This window comes from Myotis yumanensis, unplaced genomic scaffold (assembly GCF_028538775.1).
Source record: "Myotis yumanensis isolate MYYU_CA2020_CCGP unplaced genomic scaffold, mMyoYum1.0.hap1 SCAF_1, whole genome shotgun sequence".
Lineage (NCBI taxonomy): Eukaryota > Metazoa > Chordata > Mammalia > Chiroptera > Vespertilionidae > Myotis > Myotis yumanensis.
The window spans coordinates 84408497-84424001 of record NW_027223752.1 but is presented as its reverse complement, the minus strand read 5'-3'; the positions used below and the strand labels follow the sequence as shown (position 1 = coordinate 84424001).

The 15505-nt window shown below is 47.3% G+C and overlaps 1 protein-coding gene across 1 annotated transcript; it reads left to right on the top strand.

Moving 5' to 3' along the window:
- Positions 1-261: 261 nt before the first annotated feature.
- Positions 262-8303, top strand: LOC139008709 (granzyme B-like). Its single transcript, XM_070412286.1, is given in 9 exon segments — positions 262-316; positions 1249-1393; positions 1867-1910; positions 1913-1989; positions 2153-2410; positions 3977-4028; positions 6103-6242; positions 6332-6341; positions 8104-8303. Coding segments are annotated over 9 exon segments (981 nt in total).
- The last annotated feature ends 7202 nt before the right edge of the window (positions 8304-15505 follow it).

The window sequence follows — 15505 nt, the reverse complement described above, 5'->3', positions numbered from 1 at the left end:
GGGGCTCAGCACCTCCTACTGGCTGATGCACCATCATGAACCACCATATCAATAACCTGTGGTTCCTGTTTTCAGTTGGCATAATCACCACCGAGTCAAGAGCTGCCTGTGCTTACATGATTAAGCCCTTAGTGCACTGAGGCCTAAGAACTTGATCACACAGCTGTGTGACATACACAGAGAGAGCCCTATATGATAAAGGCCATATCATCAGAGAACCCTGGGCTCAGAAGACCAGGAGGAAGCACCAACAGCTCTGAGATGCAGCTACTTCTGCTCCCGATGGCCTTTCTTCTAGTTCCCAAGGCACAGGCAGGTGTGTGACTGACCCCCACCAGAAGCCCAATGCCATGCAACACTGGCACAGCCCTGCTCACATGCTACATATACTCAGACACATTCTGGCTCTGGTCGATCTCCAGGCGCTTCCTCAACTCTACATCCCACCTCCCTCAAAGACCAGCAAGTCTGAAACTGAGTGAAAGCAGCAGGATAGCAGGGCAGAGGGCTGCTCCTGAGGAGGGACCGTGGGTGCTCTCCTGTCCCTTGCCATCTGGAAAGTGGGCTCTTTTGCAAAGGCATCTGGAAGAAGGTTGAACACTGGAAATGAGAAATAATTCCACAGGAAATCGCAGCTTGGCAAAGGGGACAGGCTTCCAAAATCAAAGCAAGGCCCACTAACGTTCTAACTCAATGTCTTAAAATCTATCCTCAATCTCCACCCCCTTCTCCAAGCTTTGTAAAGAAGCTGAGGACCCAGTTGATCTCAGAGTTGGTGGCATCCTTGTCCCCTCAGGCTGGTTTGATCTCAAGTTCTCTCTGGTAATATTTCAGTCCCAATGTTCTGAATAGTACAAACCAGCAATCGTTCTGAGTTTGGTCAAAAGAAGGGAGAGGACCAAGGAGCATGGGAGGAAGGATTTTCCATGCTCTACAGGCACTAAACTGCTTGTTCCAGACACAAATCCCATTGCCCACATGCATGGCTGCAACAGGAATGGAGGGATTAGGACTGCTCTTCTCTTTGTCAGACTGAGTATCTCAGTCTCAAGGGTCAGGAATGTTGGGTAGTAAGCCAGGAATGTTGCCCAAGGAACCTGCAGGACATCTTCTTGGTTATGGCTGATGACTGCAGACATCACTGTCTGCCACCCAAGTCCTCCCCGCCTGCCCCTGTCCTTCCCAGTGCCCCTCTCTCCAGCCTCTGGCTCCATGGGCACAGCAGGCACAGTAGAATTTTTCTTGCAGGAAAAATCATCCGGGGTCATGAGGTCAAGCCTCACTCTCGTCCCTACATGGCATTTCTTCGGATCAGGATTTCAGACAGAAAAAGATGTGGGGGTTTCCTTGTGCGTGAGGACTTTGTGCTGACAGCAGCTCACTGCTGGGGAAGGTGAGGAGCGCAGCCTGGGCCCCACCCTTCTGCAGGCATCTCACAGGGAACCCTCTTCTCAGGGGCTGCAGACCTAGGGGCACAGAGGAGCACTTCAGAAGACAGGTCAGCTTTGCGGAGAGAGGGACAGGTCGATGCAAGTGGCCTGTTGAAGACTGGAGGGACGGATCAAAGGGGCTTAGAAAGGAGGTCAAGGTTGTGCCCTGGAGAACAGGGTACAAATGTGAGATATTTATGGTTTTGCTGAGACACCGGCAAGCTCCGGGTGTGACTGAGCACCCAAGATCTGCTCCAGGAAATGACACTTAGCCTGAGCTGCCAACAGTACAGGGCACAGGCATGCTCCATTACCAGCCCCATACCCTAGAATTCCTCCCCACTCCAATCCTGCACTGCCCCCAGTTGTCCTCTTTCCTTTCAAGCCCCTGAGCTGTATCTGCTGTGCCTCCACGTCCCTGGCTGTCTCTGTACAGGTCCATCACAGTCATCCTGGGCGGCCACAACATCAGGAAGCGTGAACAGAGGTCATCCCAGTGAAAACAGCCATCCGCCACTCAAACTATCACCCCAAAGTCAATGATATCATATTGCTGCAGGTAGGGCTCATGGCTCCCCTGGCTCTTGCACACCTTACGCCTGGGGTTTCTCATCTCCTGAGTCCTTTCCTCCCAGTGTGACCCCTTTCCTTGTCCCAGGGCTATGACTGTCCTGGAGTCCCTGGGCCCTTGCTCGATTAGAATTCCTATCCTCTGCCTTCAGCTGCAGAGGAAGGCCACCCTGACTGCCGCCTTGAGCCTCCTCAGGCTGCCCAGGAGGGGAGAGAAGGTGAAGCCAGGGATGGTGTGCAGAGTGGCCAGCTGGGGGCGACTTGACCTGAACACCAGCACAGCCACACTGCAGGAGGTAGAGCTGGAAATCCAACGAGATCAGCAGTGCATCTCTTGCTACAGACGCCATTACAACAGAACCACAGAGATCTGTGTGGGGGACCCAGAAATGAACCAGTCTACTTTTAAGGTGAGATCCCCAGCATCATCCATGCCCAGCCCGGGGCAAAGCCAAGCTTGCAAGCAACCTGGCGCAGTGGGAACTAGCCATATCCCTATGTCCAATCTCTGGTCCTGTCTCTCTGGGGAGCGGAGAGGCTGTCCCACAGCCACTGGTGGGCAAAGGCTTCCTAGAGGGGGAGAAAGACCATCAGAGTCAAATGGAAAACCCCAAGCCTAGGGAGGAGACAAGGCCTGCCCTGACCCTGATCTCCCTGCAGCTCCTAACAGGGACCACACACCCCAGGGCAACGAGGAGGGCAGGCCAGGGAAAATGTCTTTTGGGTATAAAAAGTAGTACATATTCATCACAGAAAAATAGTTAAATGTGGAACATGTAGATAAGAAAATGAAAATTACCAAGGCCTCCACCACGCAGAAATCATCATCACTGATCCTCCGGCATGTTCTCCCACACTTCCTCTATGTGTTCATTAGGTACTGCTCCTTGCACAGAACTGGGGTTGGGCTGTTGAGAACTCCTAGTGCCTCCCTTTCCATTGCTCTTCCTTCTGCTGTCACACTGGTGAGAGTGTTGGGATAATGTGTTTGCAAATGTATGTAACTGCTAGGCCAGAGACATCAGAGACAGGGTTCTCTGTACATGGGAGCCAATGAACAAAAGTCTAAGACTTCTGTTCAAAATGGTGGGGTAAGAGAAGCCCCCTGTTCATATATTTACATTTACAAAGGAGATTCTAAATATCCCCAAAATAAGAAATTGGAGTGGTGATAAAAGAGGAAAGGGAGCTATCATTTGGAGTATTTGGGTGTGTGCAGGCCACCTGGTCCTCAGGCAAATCCACCCTCTACCTCACACCACCGAGCACACCCCTCCCCATAACTCTTCCCTTCTCATACCCCAGCCACAGGTTATCACGTCAGCCAATATCAGCTTCTCAAGGGGAGAAGCCACGTCTCTCATATGCCTGGACCTGGCCTGTTAAATGATTATTCATGATTTCATCAGAATGGAAAAGAGCCAGGAGCCCAGACATGGAAACAGGCTTGGTTTAGTCAGTGAGGGACTTCTGAGGTTCCAGCCCCCTGCTGGCTGCAGGCAAGGCCCTCATGTTCTTATTCCTTCTTCTTGCACCTTGTGGCTTAGCAGTGGGAGTGCAAATGTGGTGACAGTGCCATTGTCACCAAACCAAGCTTGAGAAATTCCACAAACACCTGGTGTGATGACACCCAGCAAAACTAGAGGGGCGCAGTCAAGGAGGTGCGGGAAGTCACTGAGCCACACTCACTGCTCCCCTCAGGGGTGTGTCTAGACACAAGAAACACCAGCAGCTCTGACCTGGGCAGGCCTTTGGGGAAGATGCAGCCACTCCTGCTCTTGTTGGTCTTTCTTCTGCTTCCCTCCCTCCTCTAGGCTGGGACTGGTAAGTGACCATCCCCATTCCAGAGGCCTTAGCCCCCGACCCTGGCCCCCATCGAACCCCCTGTCCTTCTGACCCTTCTGCCCTGCACAGGCAGGGACTTATCCTCCATTTGCGCCCAGGAATTCTGAATGCCTGGTCCCATCCCACCCCAGACTAACAAGTCCGATGCTGGACAGACACTCAGCAAGGATGGCCAGGAGGAAGGTGTGCACTAAAGGGTTCAGCAGCTATTAGCCTCTCTCTTATTACCTAGAAGATGAGTTTGGTGGAGAAAAGTGTTTGACAAAAGATGTGAAGCTACGAAACACATTATTAAAACCCCTCACTCGCCCTAACTGGTTTGGCCCTGTGGATAGAGCATTGGCCTGCAGACTGTAGAGTCCCGGGTTTCATTCTGGTCAGGGGCACATGCCTGGGTTGCAGGCTCGATGCCCAGTGGGGGGTGTGCAGGAGGCAGCCAATCAACGATTGTCTCTCATTATTGATGTTTATATCTTCCTCTCTGAAAATCAATAAAAATATATTTAAATAAATTAATTAATTAGTTAAATAAATAAATAAAACCCCTCACTCTGACCCAGAAGAAGGCACTTCAGACAAACCAGCTACTGTCATGGAAGCTGGACCCTGCTTAAGAACCAGTTAAATTTCTCAGGAGGTGTAAGTTGGCTGCGGCCTCTCACCTTCCACTACAGTGAGCAGGTGTCACAACAAAGTTCTCTGGCACAAGAACTCACCACACCTGGTCTCCCCCTCATCTTGATAGTGAGTGCAGGCCATGCCCAGGAGAGGAGCCAGGTGTGACTGATCTGAGCTGTGGCTGGGTGACTGCACAGAGGGTCCCTGGCTGCCTTGGCTCCTCCCCAGCCTGAGCTGCCCATGTTCAGCCCCACCTGCCCTGCTTCCCAGGCCCTTGGCTGATCCACTCTCTCTGGCTGTGCCCTCTCCCATCCCTGTGGCCTTGAATCCCATCAGACATCAGGCAAAAGCTAACTGGAGTCCATCATTCATGCAGCCAACAAATGTTATCTGATAACCTAGGATGTATTAGGCACATGGAGTAGATTATTAAAAACAGCACCAACACAGGCTCAGAGTATCAGGAGACACACTGAGATCTGTTCCATCCCTTGGGACCCCACTATCTGCAAAATAGGCCTTGTCTCCTCCATACGTGTGTCTGAGGAGGACTTGGAGAGCAAGCACTGTGCCCCTGTTCTTAGAGGGAGATTCTGAGGCCTGAGGTTCAGAGAAGGTTACTGGGCCACAGCTGGACCTAAGAGACCCACCCTCCATTGTCTTTAGGGCACCTAGACCACCCATCTCAATCATCTCCTTCCTAAGCCTTCCCTCCTGACCACAGACGCTGCCAATCACCCTCCTTCAAGCCTTACCCTTCAGAGGGGACATTAAGCCAAGCCTCACTCCAGCTCCTACTTGGCCTACATTCACATTCACATTCAAGATGAGGAGACCAGGTGTGGTGTATCCTTGTGAGCGTGAACTTGGTCCAGACAGCTGTTCACTTCAGGGGAAGGTGAGAGGCTACAGCCAGGCTACACCTGCTGAGACCCCTACAGGGATCCTGTCCTTCATCCCGGGAGCTGCAGCCCAGGGCAGCTCCTCAGGATCCTGGTAACTCAAGCCCATGAGGCTTCATCAGAGGATCCTTCTGAGATCATGACGGAGCAACAAGAGGCTGAGAAATAGGACAGGTAAGCTTTGAGCTCAGAGGGTCAGAGGTGACAGCAAGTGATGTAGCTGACAAGAGAGGGAGGGACCACACTGGGAAAATAAAGCTGTAGTGGATGATGAACGCATGCATTAGAGCAGGGGTGGGCAAACTTTTTCACTCGAGGGCCACACTGTGTTCTTAAACTGGACCAGAGGGGCGGAACAAAAGCATGGATGGAGTGTTTGCGTGAACTAATATAAATTCAAAGTAAACATCATTACATAAACGGGTATGGTCTTTTTTGTTGTTGTTTTATTCATTTCAAATGGGCCGGATCCGGCCCGCGGGCCGAAGTTTGCCCACGGCTGCATTAGAGTCAAAATGGAAGCACAAGTGATTTTGTGATATTTCCTGAGTGCAGGAGAGAGCTCCCAGCTCCCTAACCTCAGTGTCACTAAGAAGCAGAGTCACTCAGCCCCCCGGTTCCTGTGGCCTCGGTTTTCCCTACCCTGCCCCAGCTGTCACCTACCCTTTACCGCTCCTACGCTGTATCTCCTGTGACTCTAACCCCAGCCCCACTCCCTGACCCCACTCTGCTCTCAGTGCACGTCAGGCAGTGTCACCTGGGGGCCCACACCATCAAGGAGCAGGGAAAGTCCCAGCAGGTCACCCTGGTGAAAAGAGCCATCCCCCACCCAAACCATAATGCTAAGAGCTTCTCCAAAGACATCATGTTACTGCAGGTGAGGAAAACTTCTGCTGCTCTTGCAGTTCTGGGTTCTTATTCTTCCTCCTCTCACTGTGATGTGTTTCTTTTTTCTTCCTTTCCCAGTGGTTCATGGGTGAAGGAAGACACTGCAGCTTCATCTCAGTGTCCAGGCCCAGAGGCCATGGACAGACCTGGACTCTCTTGCCTCTTCCCCATCAGCTGGGAAGACACATCAAATTATCTAAAGCTGTGAAGCCCCTATACCTGCCCAGGGGCGAGGGCTGGTGAGGCCAGGACAGGAGGGCACTGTGGCTGGCTGAGGGCCCATGGAGATGGTGCTCTACAAAAAACGCTGCAGGAGGTGGCCTTTCAGAAAAATTAGGAATGCAAACTCCATTTCCCCAGATGCCACCTCAAGGTCACCAGATTGGGGAAGGACAGCCAGGGGAGAGGAAGACTGGCTTTGGAGTCAACTTTCAGCATTTACCTTGACAGGTTCCAGGAGATAGAACTTGGGAAGCTCTGGGGTATGGGAGCGGTCATCTCTTCATGCCTTGTCCTGAGACAGCCCGGTCTTTGGTGTTTTCCCTTGGGGGATCAGGGCTTGAGGTGAGGAAGAATCAGTCATCTCACAGCAGTGTTATCCCCAGAGTGTCCCTGGGTATTGGAGAGAAAGGCTTAGCATGAATCGAGCTAGAAGGGACAGTCAAAGCCAGGCTGGAGCTGGGGACCAATGGAGGCAACAAGGCCAGCCCTGACCCTGATCCTCCTACAGCCCCCAACACAGACCACCCGCCCCTGGGTGGCCAGGAGGGCAGGACCCCGAGGAGTCCAGCTCAGTCTTTCCTCTTTCGGCTCACAGGGAGATGTCAGGGCCCCCTCACATGTAACAATAGGCCCAGGGTATTTTCTCCTGTGGAGAAAAGAAATCTCCAGGAGTCTTCATGAACTTCTCATACTTCCTCCCCTCGATTCAGAGAACAGTGAAGAGCCTCTAACAGCAGGTGTGAGGCTGACTTTCCTCTTGGCTTGACCATCCATCTGGGAGCAGAGGCAAGAATCCCATGGGGTGGGCAGTGTGGAGTACAGGGCCTAACAAACACATCTCTAGAGCCAATGCCACAGAAGTCTTATTCAGTGAACCCCTTTCAATAGGCAACAACACTGCTCCATGCGCCCTCTGCTGGCAATTCTGGGCTTGCTTCCTTCTTTCTAACTCCAGCCTCCACCTCTCCCTAAACCCCATACACTATAGTTTCTCATGCATTTTGTAAGCATACCTCTTTGGTGCTTAACCCTCTGGAAGGTCTGATTCTAAGCTCCATTACTTAAAAAAAAAAATTTAAAAAACTCTATCCTCAGAAATGGTCCTCTTTGGGCCTCAGAAACTTCTTATCTAAGATAAATTCTATCACCAACCCCCCCGCCCCAACCATTTTTCTGAAGGAGGAGCAGGTCAGTAGAAGGGGAATAACTCTGGGGCTCTAGAGGCCAGGGGGCCATGACATGGGCACTGTTTCCTGTTTCCAAGGCCACTCTCTCCAGTGGGGGCAGGATTCTCCCAGTGTGGACTGTCTGCTCAGGAGGCTCAGAGGCTTCTTTGATGACCCTCAGCCTACTCAGGTCCCATTTCCCTGCCTTACCCTGCCCCGGGACAGCACTGAGCTCATCCAGCCTCCTTCCTGCCTGGCTGACCTTCCCACACCATCCCCTATTTTGTTTCTGAGTGCCTGGACACCAGATTCTCCCTCCACCTCCCCCACCCCACCCAGACCACCTTATTTTGAGCCAGCCTCTCTCTCATCTATCTAACACAGTTCCCGATATCATGCATGAATTCTCCTCTATTGCTTCCTCACGAGACCTTAACTGCCAGCCCACCTGATGCCTATCAGAAGAGCCAGAATCTACTTCCCACCTGGGCAAGACCAGCTCAGTGCCTTCCAGCCCAGTATCCCCCCCAAGAACTCAGCCACTCAGCTACCTCAGCACCTTTCATCCTGGCATGGTCCTGCCTCCCCCTGCTGGCTACCTGGGTTATGGCATCTTTGTGAGCCTCGTGGCTATCAAGTACCACTTTGCCATCCAACAATAGATCAAATGTCCTTCTATCTTTGTGGCAGGAACAAACAGGCTCTGTCCATGCCATTGGGACACTTGCCGTGATGAGGAATTTCCTCTAAATTGTCCTGGTTCCTCTCCTCCACTAGGCAGATGGGTTTAGCACAGATAGGTCTGTACTTGGAATCCACGAGAAATTTTGTCTTGAAAATAATTAAACTCTCAGTGTTTTTTCTTTATTGCACATAACAGTTTCACATGCCTTGTCGTGTTTGATTCCAGAATGACAGGCTGAAATGGACGCCTATGTGTCCTGAGTTTTCCAGTCCACTCAGTGGAGTCCATGCCGGGAGGTGAGGGAGGAGGCAGCCAGGGCAGCCTTACCTTTACTTACAGCACAGGTAGGGGGCATTAGCCTCAGCCCGCAAACCCACAAAATGCCACATTTCAAGTGCAAGGCAGCTCATTGTGACCCAGATGACCCTATTTCAGAGGCCTGTATCCTCCAAACAGCACCACCCGCGGCTGGAGTGACAGAACACAACAAATTCACAACAGCTGCACTAACAAGGAGTCAAGTGGGACCCACATCGAAAGGAAAAACAGCTTCCTTAAAAAGAATAGCAAATGAACCACAAGGATATGAGAAGCGAAACCCAGCACATTTAACCATAAGCTGCATAGCAAATAAAAGCTCATTTTTCACCCTAGACCGTCCCTACATCCATGTGCCAAGTGTTCCCTGGGGCTCCCAGCCCTGGCAGAAGCACAGGTGAGAGAAGAGCTGAATGCACCTGTGAGATGAGTAGGTGAAGTGTAGATGGTGCAGGAGCTAAGGGGCAACAGGACCCCATCTTGGCTATTGTTGGCCAGTTGGTTTTCCAATATATTTAGAATCAATTCAGTTCTATAAAATACCTCTTGGTACACATCACTTTTTCAAGAAATGACATTTTTAAAAATGTTTTGGTTCCAATCCACAAACATAGAATATCTTTATATTTAGGACTTCTTAAGTATCTCTTAAAACAATTTGATAATTTTCACCAAAGAGAGCTTGCACATCTTCTTTTAGCTTTATGTTTAGTTATTTGATAATTTTCATGCAATTTAAATATTAACTTTTTCAAAAGTTAATTTTTCAAAATTTCATATAGACATATGATTCATTTTAAATTCATTTTATCTCTAGCAAATTTCTTAAACTGTCTTCTTAATTCTAATAATTTATCTGTGGATTCTGTGGTATTCTCTATATACAGATTACATATCAATTCCTTTTCTTATTCTTCCACTTCTGGGCCTAACTCCAATCTTTAAAATATTTAGCACAATGTTGAAGAGAAATTATGACTGTGGCTATCTATCCAGGTGTCCTTGTATTGTTTCACTCTCAAAATAAAAGCCTTCTAAATTTCACCATCCTATATAATAAAAACCCAGCAACCGAAACGGTGGAACGACCAGCGACCAGAATGACAATGGCCCCTCGCCCCAGCTGGCCCCACCCTTCAGGGAGCAGTTAGAGGCAATCAGACAGGCAGACAAGCAGTTAAGGGAGATCAGGCAGGCAGGGAAGTGGTTAGGGGACATCAGGAAAGGAGGCGAGTGGTTAGAGGCGATCAGGCAGGTGGCAAGCAGTTAGGAGCCAGCGGTCCCAGATTGTGAGAGGGATGATCCTGCTGCAGGATTGGGCCTAAACTGGCAGTCAGACACCCCCCAGAATACTATGCTGCTGTAAAAAAAGAAAGAGCTCTCACCATTTGCAACAGCATAGATGGATCTGGAGAGCACTATGCTAAGCGAAATAAGCCAGTCAGAGAAAGATAATATCACATGATCTCATTCATATGTGGAATATAATGAACAACATAAACTGATGAACAAAAATAGATACAGAGACATAGAAGCATGAGAAGACCATCAAACCTCAGAGGGAAGGTAGGGGAGGGTAGCAGATGGGGTGGTAAAAGATCAACCAAAGGACGTTTATGCATGCATATGAGCATAACCAATGGGCACAGACACTAGGGGAGTGAGGGCATGTGTTGGGGGCAGAAGCGAGCAGGGAAAGGTCAATGAGGGGAGGGGGAGACACATGTAATATTTTCAATAAATAATTTAAATTTTTAAAAGAAGAGAAAAGGATAATATTGTTGCTAGCAAAACAATAAAAAGTAAAGAGGATACTGAACAATAAATGGGGCAGAAAAAAATTCTGAAAGGAAAGAATGGAAAGCAAAAAATAAGAGTAGAGAGTAAGAAAAGGAAGACTTAAAAAAAAACAAGAAGATAGAAGAAAAAAGTTATGCAAAAGTAACAAGAAGAGAGAGATAGGTAATAAAAAGAAAGAATGGCTAAGAAAAAGGTGTTGGGGTGGAGGGGCAGACAAAGATAGAGTAAGTAAAGGAAGGGGACCAGTAAGACATATGAAAGAGTCTTAGCTGGTTTGGCTCAGTGGATAGAGCATCTGCCTGCGGACTGAAGGGTCCTGGGTTCGATTCTGGTCAAGGGCACATGCCTGGGTTGCAGGCTTGATCCCCAGTGGTTGTGGGGAGGGGGGTGCAGGAGGCAACCGACCAATGACTCCTTATCATTGATGCTTCTCTCTCTCTCTCCCACTACCTTCCTCTCTGAAATCAATAAAAATATATGTTTAAAAATGAGAGAGAGAGGAAAGAAATAAAAGATAAAAGCAAAAAACTTAACAATTACAATAAAAATGTCAAAGTAATAAAGCAGAAAAAATAAAGAAAACATTGAAAAAAAGAACAACAAAAGAAAACAAACAAAACAAAACTTTTTTAAGCCAGCCAAGTGAAGATTATCTGGGCAGCTTATGTTGTCTGTGGATCACTGTTTTGTATGCTAATTTCAGGCCTTCTGGGAGGTACTTTTGTGTCAGCCCATGTCAGGAAGTGTCCAAGTCTGTGTCTCAGTGTCCTGTTCTAGCTGGCCAGTCTAAGGCTCTCTGAGGAGCCCCTTCTTCTGTCAGCTGCTCCTTCTCCGCCCTGCAGTTGCTTTGGTCTTTCTCCAGTGTCTTCCAAAAAGAGTTTTTAGGGTGGAGGCAGGCTAGCATAGCTAGGGCTAGAGGACCTCTTACTTAGAGATTTTACCTTCAGGCCCTCATTGAGAGGAAATGAATCTCTGCTTCAGAGCCATATTCCTCAATCTCTACCATATCCTCTAACCGTAATGACCTGATGCAGGTGCAGGTTGGACACAGCCTGCTGCCCTTTCTGTACGGGCAGTTTCAACTGCTCTGGGCTCAGTGGGATTAACAAAAAGAGTCTCTGGTGAACATGTTACCTGCCCAGCCCCAAGTAGGAGGGCTAGGCATTTCCTCATGGCAAACAATAGCTCCTGAGGGTCATACTCTTGGTATATCCTCCTCTGAGCTAGTCTCCCTAGCCCCACCAAACTGTGCCCAGCGGGATATCTCCCAGCCTGAGAGAGAGGCAGAGGTACTCTACCCCTCCTTTCCCAGTACTGGCTGGCTGAACTGACAGGGTGCTGGGGTCAGCCTCTCCACAATGCAGATACAAAACCCAGCTCTCGCTGGTCTGACTCCCCAATATGAGCCTTCCTGGTGGTGGCATGGGATGCTGTCCAAAAATAAACACATACAAAGTAAAAAACAAACCAAAAAGCCTGCTTTTTGAGAACCTGGTGTCCTTGCACCTCAGGTCCAAGCCGGAGCGGTTACAAAGTCAGCCCCACACAGGTCTCCCCTCTCTCCCCACAGCTAATCTCCGTAACACTGATCTCTAGCTCCACTCAGGATCCCAGCTCTCAGTGCAGCACAACAATTGCTGATCTGCCTGTCTCCAGCTCCAATCCCTCTCTGGTCCTCTTCCCCTTCCCACGCCACATAATTTAGATGCTTTGTGGGGCTCCGTACAATGCCTTTCAGGAAAGCAGAGGGTCTCTCTAGGTTACTGTGGATGCAGCACACAGGCCCTTTTCTATTCTGGAGCCACACACTGCAGCACATCCTTCCCAGCAGTGAATCTCTCCTGCGGGGGCTGCCAACATTAGGTGTGTGGTTTCAGTGGGAAGGTGTGGGCCCAGCCTGTCAGACAGGTAGTTCCCTGGGATCCTTTTGCCTGATGCTGCAGGGCCTCTGCTTCCCGTTTTGCTGCTAATCAGGGTTTGAGATCCATACTCTGCCAGGCCACACTCCCAAGGGGAGGGAGCTTTGTAGTCACTATTGCTTGGGCCTCCCAGTCCAGCACCAGCTCCAGGGGGGCTCCTCCTTTTATGATTCCCCCTCTCTTACCATTCTCCATGTTTCCTCAGTGCTCCTTAGACAAAATGCATCCAATCATCTATACTTCTCTTGTGTTTTTGTTTTTGTTTTTAAGCTGAATGCACAATATTTTAGCTGTAAATCCAGTCTCTGGCTGGGAGCAAGGGCACTTGTTAGACCGCAGCCATATTAGGTCTCATCATTTCAACTTTGACTCATGACAGTCTATATCTTTACTCTTAAAAATATAAGAATTTTCTGCTCATATTCATGTTATGAGCTTCTAGCTAAATAACCTTGATGAATAATTTAAGTCTCTAAACATTTTTTAAGATCTAACCTATGGCCTAATCTATGGTCAATAGTGTGTAAATATTCTATATGTGTTTGTAAAGTATATAATCTGCATTTGTTGGTAAGTGTGTCCTATATATGCTCATTCTTTCATCAGCTATTCATAACTTCTTTACCATTACCAATCAATTTATAAGATGTGTCTAAAAATCTTACCAAAGGATTATGAACTTGCCTTTTCCAGGGTGGCCTTCACTCATTGTTGCTGTTGAGAATTCAGCCTCTAATCACCATTCTTTGAAAGTCATCTTTCTTTCTCTACTAATCTCTCTTTCTTAAGATTTCAGCCATTTCTTATGACATTGGTATTTAGTGTGTATTTCTTTTTATTATTTTACTTCATTTTAATTACATTTCCTAACATTTCATTGGATTTTGTTCATCAGTTTTGAAAAAATCTCAGCCACTATCTCATTATCCCTTTTCCTGTTCTTTTTTTCCTTCGAGAACTTCAATTAAACACATGTTCAACCTTCTAATTCTATTATTTTCTATATTTTGTCTTTATGCCTCTCTGTGCTCCATGATTGGCACCTGTTTCTAAGCTACTTTAGGTTAGAAATTCTCTTTTCAACTTCTTTTAACCTGTAATTACTTTATTCACTGTGACATTAATTTTGGTTATTATATTTTTCACTTTAAAAATTGTATTTAGCCGAAACCGGTTTGGCTCAGTGGATAGAGCGTCGGCCTGCGGACTGTGGGGTCCCAGGTTCGATTCCGGTCAGGGGCATGTACCTGGGTTGCGGGCACATCCCCCGTAGGAGATGTGCAGGAGGCAGCTGATCAATGGTTCTCTCTCATCAATGTTTCTAACTCTCTATCTCTCTCCCTTCTTCTCTGTAAGAAAAAATCAATAAAATATATTTTAAAAAAATAAAATAAAAAATAAAAATTGTATTTAGTTCATTTTTCAAATGGTATGTCTCTTTTAAAATGTTTATGTTCCCTGCAACTCTTTTAAAGCTTGTTTTTATTTCAACATACTTGTGTTGTAATCTGTAACAGATTATACAAATAATATTGTCCCCATATTTAAAGTAGCTGTTTTTTTATTTTGTTTTGTTTTGTTTTGTTTTGTTTGCTGGTCTTATTGTCATTGTTTCTTAGTCAATTCTTTGTTTGCCTGTTGATCTTGGTTACATTTGACCATATGTTTATAATTATACTAGAGGCCCGGTGCACAACATTCATGCACAAGTAGGGTCCCTAGACCTGGCTGGTGATCAGGGCCTTTCTTCCCCAGCTGCCAGCCGGGGCCTTCCTCCATTCCATGCCGCTCCCTCGTGGTCAGGGCACATCATAGGGACCAATCAAACTCCCGGTCTCCCGGTCAAACCCCTGAGGGGACACATTGCATATTAGCCTTTTATATATATAGATTTGCAAAATAATTTCAGGTGAGGTTCTAATCTGGAATTAAATGAATTTTGTCTAGATTTGTATTTGATTCTGTGAGCTGCTTTGGTACACATCCATCACAATAACACAAGCTTAAGGCCCTAACTTTATATGGTCATTAAACTTAGGTTAAAAGGTTTGGGGTTCAGCAAATGCCCTCAGATAAATAGCTGTCTAACTGAACTCCCAGTATTACTATAGTTTTGGCCTGATAATCACTCCTACATTGGCATTTCTTTAAGGTTTTGACAGTTGTTAGACATTTTAAAAATTCTGTTTTTATTTGTCTTAGTGGGAAGGTTAGCATGAAATCCTAGGCCACAAGGTCACTGGTAGTGAAATCACTTCCTCACATCTCTGTCCAGATCATTGGAGGCATAGGTTTTACTCCCCTTTACCACATGTGCAGAGGTTCTGTTTCCTTTTGCTTTAAAATTAGACTAATGTCTTTAAAACAAAATTAAGTGTTGGAAAAATATAAGTAACAATAAATTCAAGTTACCCCAAATACTAAGATACTAATAAAATCTTATACTATATTCTCTTTTTTTCTATGGCCACAGTGATTTATTACTTTAGGCCAATACATGTCAATAGCAGGATTTTGTTTAAAATACAAATAAAATAGATGTGATACCATTATAATTAACTTGATTATTAATTACTTAACAGGAAAAGAGCAAAAAGAAGGCCAGATAATATAGACATGCCATTTGTGTCAGGATCTGCAGTTTCACACTCTCCAGGTCTGTTTCCATCAAATCCTGGGGGAAGGGATTGGACAAAGAAAGCACAGATGCATGCCCAGTAAGGTCTGAATGACACAGGAAATGTGATTACCTGCCAGTCACACCTGAGAACAGGTCATTGGCCAGAATAGGCATGGCAATGGCAAGGGTACAAAATCTAAGCTACAGAAGCTCCTGAACAAAGGGCGTTCCCTCTTTGGCCCTCTTGCCCTTATCTCTTGCTGCTTGCACCTGACTCGTGCCTTACAAGGCTCTCATACTCTGAACACACCCATATGGCCAACAGCCATGTGGACACAACACAGGATGGACTGAGGGACTGGGAACTAGCCCGATGCAGTGCCAGACCCAGCTCCACATTGGAATGGAAACTTTGGACAATGGCTTTGCTTTGAGCTCTGCTGAGCCCCCAGCTGCACCCTTTCAGGACTGATGTAAGGAAAATGGGACTTTAAAACCAAGGGATATAATTTCATGCAAATA